General features: G+C 50.4%; 1 protein-coding gene across 1 annotated transcript; it reads right to left on the bottom strand.

Annotated features, from left to right (window-relative positions):
• Positions 1 to 207: 207 nt before the first annotated feature.
• Positions 208 to 4792, bottom strand: LOC127314340 (1-deoxy-D-xylulose-5-phosphate synthase 1, chloroplastic). The gene is made up of 8 exons (XM_051344800.2): positions 4450 to 4792; positions 4028 to 4321; positions 3735 to 3885; positions 3352 to 3623; positions 1744 to 2017; positions 1057 to 1646; positions 681 to 965; positions 208 to 583 (listed from the first exon to the last, which is right to left on the bottom strand). The coding sequence occupies exons 1-8, from the start codon at positions 4552 to 4554 to the stop codon at positions 422 to 424; spliced, it is 2133 nt and encodes a 710-aa protein (XP_051200760.1). The 5' UTR covers positions 4555 to 4792; the 3' UTR covers positions 208 to 421.
• Positions 4793 to 9450: the final 4658 nt, after the last annotated feature.

The raw sequence follows: 9450 nt of genomic DNA, 5'->3' as shown, positions 1-9450 counted from the left end.
GGCACCAAATAAACCCTTACAATAATTCGTGATGTAGGACTTTAGGTGCTCATGGCTCTCAATTGTACCCTTCTCTCGAAATAGCAACGAATACTTTTTTCCTATGTCTGCCATTGGCAAGACTATGGAAGTACGTACCTACTAGAAGGTATCACGAAACAAACAACAGCGAATCATTCTTCCCGTATATAGAGAGCATCCTTAATCTTCAGGAATCTATCAACATACATTCATTTCACAGGTACAAACACAAAACATTAGTTCACTACACGAACAATTGACCATGTACTTCAACGTCAGAGAAAAGAACGAAAACTAGTCATATTTCCCCCGAATAGGACCATTTAATTCCCAGACGCCGACTGAATCATCTAACGACCAAAATGTACAAGGTTCTCTATAGGCGGCAGGACACTGAGCTCTAGACATTCTGCACCGTCATGATGGCGAGGGCCTCCCTCGCCTGCCCAATGATGTTGAACACCGTCGCGGCGATGTGCGACGGCGTCAGCCCCGCCTCCGCCAGCTGATCGGCCGGTGATCCGTGATCGATGTACCTGTCGGGAAGCACCACCGGCCGCCACTGCACAACCCAAAAAAAAAAAGTTACTTCTGTCATAAGCATCGCAGGGGTTCGTGACCGGCGGGTGACTTATCAATGGTGCTTAATTGAGTAGTACCTTAAGCTTGCCGTCGAGAAGGCCATCCAGGGCCATGAACTGAGCCACGTGGGAGCCGAACCCTCCAATGGATCCTTCCTCGACTGTGATGATCACCTCGTGGGACTTGGCGAGCCTCCTGATGAGGGCGTGGTCCAATGGCTTGCAGAACCTGCCGTCGGCGACGGTGACCCTGAGGCCGTGCTCCTCCACGATGGACGCCGCCGCCATGCAGTACTGCACCGCGGAACCGTACCCCAGCAGCGCCACCCTCTCACCCTCAATCATAATCCTCCCTTTGCCCACCTGCGAAACAGATTAGCATGGATCAGTCGTCAGTCGAGCACACGATCTTCAGTTTGTTCTTTGAGTCATGAAAATTGAAATCAAAACGCACCTCGATGGGAATGCCTTTGTAGTTCTCGGGCAACGGTACACCGATGCCGTTGCCTCTCGGATATCGGAAGCACGAGGGGCGGTCGTCGATGGCCGCGGCGGTGGCGACCATGTTCAGCAGCTCGGCCTCGTCGGAGGGAGCCATGACGACCATGTTGGGCAGGCAAGCCATGAAAGTCACGTCGAAGGCCCCGCAGTGGGTCGGCCCGTCGGCGCCGACAAGCCCCGCCCTGTCCATGGCGAACCTCACGGGAAGCTTCTGGAGGTCCACGTCGTGCACGACCTGGTCGTAGCCTCTCTGGAGGAACGATGAGTAGATGGCGCAGAAGGGCTTGAGCCCCTCGCAGGCCAGGCCGGCGGCGAAGGTGACGGCGTGCTGCTCCGCGATCCCGACGTCGAAGCACCGGTTCGGGAAGCGGCGGAGGAAGTAGTTGAGCCCCGTGCCGCCCCCCATGGCCGCGTGGATGGCCACGATCTTGCTGTCCTGCTCCGCCTCGGCGATCAGCGCCTCCGCGAAGTAGTTGGTGTAGGACAGCGTCTTGGCTGGGGTCTTGAACTGCTTTCCCGTCGCCGGATCGAACTTGGCCACACCTGCACCGCCGAATCGATCACACCATTAACGACTAAATCCTGCGTATATGATCCACTCCGTTCAATGCAAGATGTGGTGTTCAATCTTATATGTTACCGTGATACTTGTCGGAGGCACGCTCGGCGTAGGGGTAGCCGCGGCCTTTCTCAGTGATGACGTGGATGAGCACGGGGCCGGTGGTCTTGGTGCCCTTGACCTCCCGGAGGATGGTGATGAGGTCGTCGATGTTGTGGCCGTCGACGGGGCCAATGTAGTAGAGCCCGAGCTCCTCGAAGAGCGACGAACCGGAGCCGCTGATCATGCCACGGGCGTACTCGTCCACCTTTGCCGCAATCTCGTGCACGGACCCGCCGATTTGCTTCGTCACTCCCTGATGAACAAAACACGGGGGTCAATACATGCAAGTCAGAGTTGAATATGTGGGCCTCGTATGTTCTTCCTGGCCCAACCTTGAAAGAACACCGGTTAGACCCTAGTTTAGTTAAATCTGGACGGCCCGGCCCATTATCCTAGTAGTATCAATTTGAACTGTCATCATGTGCTCTGTTTTGGTTCTCCAAATTATCGTGTAGTATTGTTTTGGTATGTTTGGAACTATATGGATCACATATGAGTGAAGATAAATTATCATTTGAGTCAAATCTAGTTAATAGAAAAGGATTCACTCTTCTATCCTGGATTTGATATTAGACTTAAGCTGGAGTACGTCTCATTTTCTTGTAGAATTAAGCCACGTCACTTGCCAAGATGCTCGCTCGGGCTGTTTTGTTGAAAACAAAATGCTAGTGGGCAGTACTGGACATGCTACTCTCTGGGTTTCATCGCCATTTTTTGGCTGATATAGCTATGCCATGCACACCTGGCATAGATGGAGTATACGTACGTGCATTGTATCCGGAGGAACAGCTAGTTTTGGCATTGTACCCGGAAGCATACAAAAATTTAATGAATACAAATTTCGTAAGATACGCCACAGCGACACTGACACGTTTGCTTCCATTTTAAAACGGTTGATGATAGATGCTGATTTCCTTGTCATTTCCCAAATTAAATTATAAGTTTATCTATTTTCAAGTAAGTCTCAAGTTGCATCATGTGCAGACGACTTGCTAGAGTTCCTTTCTATATAAACCTACTGCTATGTCATCTCAAGTGTTGTTACAGAAAGATAAATGATTTCCTTCCGCGTGCGACGGGAGGTCGAGGTCGGTCCATGTATGTGTATGTTGATATCGTCGATTTTCTGCTTTAAGATTCGTGCCACGCCGTTTCATCTGCCATCGAGTTTCATTGTGTTTCGGTTTGATCCCGACAAATTGAAACTAGAATGTAATGAAACCGAATAAAACAGTGCACGGGAGGTCCCATGCACGGAAAAATGATTGTTGAAAAAAACCCTTATTACTATCGAAAATGCTAGACTTACGGGGAGTTTCCTTACGGGCAAATGTTACGGGCTGAGGTGGAGACACTCCGTTGGTCCAAAACAAATCAGCTGCCGTGATTTTCGGATCGTGAGCCCCCACCTTAAGCCCACGTAATCCCGTAAGGCTGATCCCGTAGGGGAATCCCGTAGGTGTAGCAAAACTCTATTACTATGTAGCTAGTTTTAATTTGACTCTACACCAGTACTTCAATTCAACGTTCCATCCCGGCCCGTACTATCTATCCAGTGTCAGTGTGGAAACATTTGTGAGGCCATACCTTGGCCACCTCCCGGAGCTCCCTGAGCGGCCGGCTGGACTGCAGCTTGCTGAGGGCGCCGCTGAGCGCGCCCACGGGAGGCGCCGGCCCGTCGAGCGTCGCCGTGGGCAGCGACACCTGCTTGTTGTCGTTCAGTATCACGATCATGTCTGAGTCGAGGTACCCGGCGTTGTTCATGGCCTCGTAGGCCTGCCCGGCCGTCATGGCCCCGTCGCCGATCACCGCCACCACGTTGTTCTTGCCGCCCTTGAGGTCCCTCCCGACGGCCATCCCTGCCAACAAATCACACGCGGACACAGTTAATCAATTGCCATGTACTGTCACTGAATCAATTAACTACGTACACAATCTGATGCAGAGACGAATAGATAATTGGTACTTACCGAGAGCGGCGGAGATGGTGGTGGAGCTGTGTCCGGTGCCGAAGCTGTCGTACTCGCTCTCCGAGCGCTTGATGAAGCCGGACAATCCGTCGGTCTGCCGCATCGTCGGCATCTTGTCACGGCGCCCCGTGAGGATCTTGTGGGGATACGACTGCAGCACATGAATAAACAAAAGGGGATGATTAAACGGGAGCTGAGCTTCACATCCCTCCTCACATGGCGCGGGCACGTTATCCCAATCCGTGGCACACCGATATCTGGAAGTCAATTGTGCATTGCTGAGTTTGGTTTACCTGGTGTCCGACGTCCCAGAGGAGCTTGTCCTGCGGGGTGTTGAAGACGTAGTGCAGCGCGACGGTGAGCTCGACGACGCCGAGGCTGGACCCGAGGTGGCCGCCGGTCTTTGAGACGTGGAAGATCACGTCGGAGCGGAGCTCGTCGGAGAGCTGCTGCAGCTCCTTGAGGGACAGGTTCTTCATGTGGATGGGGTAGTTCACCGTGTCCAGCAGCGGTGTGGGCGGCCGCTGCGAGTGGTACTCTGCCTCCCTCTCCGAGAGCGACGCAGAAATGCAGGACCTCCTCCTCGGCTGCAGGCGATTGATTGACAACCAGCACAAGCGATTGCAATTTAGATCGAAGAAGAAGGAATTGAATCGATAGGAACATATACGAATCAACCGTGGACAAGGCTAGCGCAGAGGAGGCGTGTGCTTACCTTGAGAGGCCGGGCATGGAGCTCGACGGCGGAAGGGGAATGGTGTTCCTGAGGCAGCACGCCGAGAAAGCCTCGTGCGAGGGAGAAGGTCGACGAGAGCGCCATTGTTTCTTCTTCTCCTCAAGATTGCAACACCTTAACTATCGTCCTATCCTCTCCTTGGAAACAAGTCGATCCAAAAAATGAGTGTCCCAGTGCGTCCAAGCGCTTACAGCAAGTGGCAACTGGCAAGGTGACACTATACGGAGTACAAGAATATGGGTGGGGATCTGGGAAGTGGAGCGGGAGAGTGACGAGGTGCTCCGTGCTCAGGATTAGGGGTGTGCGCGTGTTCTATAGTGGTGTGGGCGGGTGATGGAGGGGGTGAGGCCGGATGGCGATAGGCTGTGCGGGTGACCACCGAGGCCATTGCCCGGCGTGTGGCTAGTATTCATTCGACCGTGTCCGATCTTGGGTGCTCGCTTTTTTGTTCGTCGCTGCACCGAGAGGGCAGGCAGCTCGAGCAATCTCGGGGGAGAGAGCGAAATGGGTACCCTACTTATCCAGCATCCCATTGGGCCAGCTCGACAAAGTATCACGAGAGGATAATGGGAGATATTCGTAGGAGCTAACACTGGAAGTATCAATTATGAAAAGATTGAAAAAACAGGAAAGGGGAACCGGAATTCATGGATATTCTCCCCTTCTTCAGAAAACAATGCTATAATAATAATAGGAAAAGGGATCAAATAACTTATGCAAAAAAGCATAAATAATTGAAATTGTTTATAAACAGGTAAGACTTGATTTACACATTTTTTATTCTTAGGCCAGGTCACTATTTTCGCAAAAACATATAGGGCGCCTCTAGGGTGCGCCTCGGCGTCTGATGGTAGCATCGAGTGCATTTTTCGTACATCGTATGTTCCTATGTTCCAGTTGTTGACTTGGTAGAAACGGAAACCAACCCGACAACAACATAGTTGACTCTTTACGGGTGTGCATTTACCTCGATTCATGTCACACACACCACGCACGCCGATCCCATGAGAAAATCATGGGAAAACTCCCGCGTACTAACACCCAGAGCGCGCCCCTCGCGGAAATCCCAAGATGTTCTCCTCTTCTTGAGAAAACAGTTATATAATAGGGTGCCTCTAGCGTGCGCCTCGATGTCTGATGGTAGCATCGAGTGCATTTTCGTACGTCATATGTTCCTATCATTCCAACTATTGACTTGGTAAAAACGGAAACCAACCCGACAACGACGTAGTTAACTCTTTATGGGTGTGCATGTTTCTCAATTCATGTCACACACACCACGCACGTGATCCCATGGGAAAATCATGGGAAAACTCCCGCGTACTAACACCCAGCGCGCGTCCCTCGCGAAATTCCCGGGATGTTCTCCTCTTCTTGAGAAAACAATTATATAATAGGCGCCTCTAACATGCGCCTCGGCGTCTGATGGTAGCATCGAGTGCATTTTTCGTACGTCGTATGTTTCTATCGTTCCAACTATTGACTTGGTAGAAACTGAAACCAACCCGACAAAAACGTAGTTGACTCTTCATGGGTGTGCATGTTTCTCAATTCATGTCACGCACCATGCACGTGATCCTAGGAGAAAATCACGGGAAAACTCCCGCGTACTAAGACACAACACGCGCCCCCTCGCGGAAATGCTAGGATGTTCTCCTCTTCTTGAGAAAACAGTTACTCCCTCCGTTCCTTTCTATAGTGCCTATAGATTTTTGGAATTTGTTTCAGAATATAAGGTTGTACCTTGGCTTTTTATCAATTAGCCCCTCCCCCGTTCAGCTCCCACACAACATGCATGAGAAAAAATCCATACAAAATTGGAAACAATTAATTGGGATTCCTAATGCATGGCCCAACGATTCCTTAAAATTAGGCAGGAATATTTTACTTTCCTTAATTGAACTTGGTTGCACATATATGGAGAATCAACAAGAGAGATTTGTGGAATTTGTTATGATAATTTAGGAAGATATGGATTTCCCAAATTTTACGTTGATCTCAAATCGTTCAGCTAGGGGGTCTTGTGAAAAATACTCTTGCGCTAATTTCCGTGCCAAAAAACTATGGGCACTATAGAATGAAACAGATGGAGTATATAATAGGGCGCCTCTAGCATGTGCCTCGAGTCTGATGGTAGCATCGAGTGAATTTTTCGTACATCATATGTTCATATCGTTCCAACTATTGACTTGGTAGAAACGAAAACCAATCCCACAACAACGTATTTGACTCTTCACGGGGGTGCATGTTCCTCAATTCATGTCACACACCACGCACGTGATTCTAGGAGAAAATCACGGGAAAACTCTCGCGTACTAACACTCAGCGCGTGCCCCCTCGTGGAAATCCTGGGGTGTTGTTTATTACCTGCCCCAACGTACCCCACTCCTCCCTCTCCAAACCGTAATCTCCAACCAGACCCTCCCCATAGGCCATAGGCCAGCCACCATGGCTACTTCTCCTGGAGCAACTCGGGGGGGGGGGGGACATGTTGCACATCGCCAAGCTACCCGAGGCAAATTGGTCTTGGAATATATCTGCATCAGGACATGCTACATCAACTGGACAACAGGTAGAACCTCCCCATTCCTCCCTGGATATTCTACTCTCCCATGAAGCCTACCTTCTTGCTCCCTATCAGGTAGTCCATCCAGTTAATACATGCAAATTTCAGTGTCAAGAAGTGCAAATTCATCTCCTAACCCAATCAAAAAAAGTGAGGTACTCTAGGGAAACTACGTGGTCTAACCAGTGCAGCTTGTGATATATCCATCCAACTTTTAATGTAAATTAGGAAAGCCAGTATATGTAAAATAGGTAGTAATATGCAACTTATGAGTTATCCATGCAAGTTTTAATATTCTCCCCATCCCCAAAAGAATGTCTCAACTTTATCTAGATTTATATCTATCTACATCTAAAATGTGTCTAGATACATGTAAAATTAGACAAAGTTGATCCATCCTTTTTTTATGACGGAGGGAGTATAAAAAATAGCTATTGTATGGGCAACTTTGTGGACTGTTCCATGCAACTTATGAACTAAGCCATTGTTATCACCAGAATTTGACCGGATCAGAGGTGGGCCGCGATTGGAGATGGGCTTGAAGAATATACATGGAAGGAATACATGAATCGGCCTTATATGCAAAGTTTGGGCTAGTTTGCCCGTGTATCTGTAATATAGTAGGATACGTGTCGATTAGATAGAGTTTGGCTCGTGCCCGGTTGGGATTATTCCCACGTTGGAAAGTCTACGGACTATAAATATGTATCTAGGGTTTATGAAATAAACAACAATCACGTTCACCACAAACCAATCTAGGCGCATCGCTAACTCCCTTGTCTCGAGGGTTTCTTCCGGGTAAGCATCATGCTGCCTAGATCGCATCTTGCGATCTAGGCAGTACACGTTTATTCGTTGTTCATGCGTTGCTCGTACTGAAGCCTTTTTGATGGCGAGCAACGTAGTTATCTTAGATGTGTTAGGGTTAGCATTGTTCATCGTATCATATGCTGTCGTCGTGCAACCCTGAGACGTCTAGCCGCCCTTACACCTATCTTAGGTGTAAGGGCGGCACCCCGCTTGATCATTATTTAGTAGATCCGATCCGTTATGGTTGCTCCTTGCTCTCCAAGGATTAGTTTAATATCTGCATAGTTAGGCCTTACAAACGGGTTGAAGGATCCAGTGGCGCGTAGGGTGTAGTTTGCTAGCCCTAGACAGGATGTTCCGGGGATCAACCTCGTGTTGGTTTTTAGGCCTTGTCTAGGGTCGGTTTACGATCACCGTGCATGGCCGCCAGGCTCAATCACGAGTAGGATGTTCCGATTATGTGGTGAAAACCCTAAATCGTAGTAGGTCGTTTTAGCTTTATTCTGATCAAGCAGGACCACCATATATTCGTACACCTCGTACGGATCATGGGTGGATCGGCTCTTTGAGCCGATTCACGGGACAACTTTGAGAGCCGATCGAGGCTCGTATTTAATGTTTACGTGTATGCCATGCAGGAAACTAAGCGAGGCACATCCATCACCTTCCCGACCGGGTATAGGTCGGGTGGCACGCCCTTGCACCGGCATCGGACGTGCGTGCCGAGTCTTTGCGGGCCGTCGCTCGGAGGGACCAGGGCCGGCCGCGATCCTGGGAGCCTCCCGGCTCTCTTTGTGTTGCCCGTCGCTGCTCGCCGGTGGGTTTACGACCGCAACACATTACGGCACGCCGGTGGGACCATCTTCGACATCAACCGCATCGCCATCTACATCTGAGATAGCGGAAGGCACTCCGATCCACGTACGAGGATCCGGCCGAGGAGCTCGGGGAAGAAGTATGACGAGGTCAAAGCAATCCTCGAAGCCGACCTCATCGGCTCTTTTCACGTAACCCGCTCACATGGCATCGAGGTGGAAAGGGTTCTCACCGAAGGCGCGCTCGATGGAGTGGACCTGTCCGCCCCGTCGAAGAACGCACCAGGTCCCTGCGTCAGGAGATTAACTTCATGGTAGCTCACTCGCTGCACCGCCATTCTGAGAGCCTGGTGAACACTTTGGAGCGTGTCGCTCTTCGGGTGATCCAGGAAATCATGAGGCATCAGTACTCTCCGTCAGGACCAGCTCTCGGGACTTACCAAGGAGAGATGCCACTCCAGTCCCGTCCACCGCTGCCATTCACGTTGGCAGCACCAGAAGTGCCGAATTCACCGGCATACGTCGTCTACAAGATCAGTGGTGACCCTAGCGACTACCAGTTCTTGCATGAGGCGCCTAAGGAGATCCCTCACGGATACACGTGCACATACGTGCCGGGCTGCGAATCGGGCACTCACAAACCAGATCGCAACAGCGGGGACTTCTGGAACAGCAGGAGGAACTTCGGGAACAGATCTTGAGAAGCAGACGTGGCTAGCTAAGTATGCCACTCCGATAAACCTCCAGAGCTCAGCTCTTGCAGTTGGCTCAGAGCTGGAAAAGCAAGCA

The sequence above is a fragment of the Lolium perenne genome, chromosome 1 (genome assembly GCF_019359855.2).
Source record: "Lolium perenne isolate Kyuss_39 chromosome 1, Kyuss_2.0, whole genome shotgun sequence".
Lineage (NCBI taxonomy): Eukaryota > Viridiplantae > Streptophyta > Magnoliopsida > Poales > Poaceae > Lolium > Lolium perenne.
Note: the sequence above shows the minus strand (reverse complement) of the source record. Positions and strands in the feature narration are given on the sequence as shown.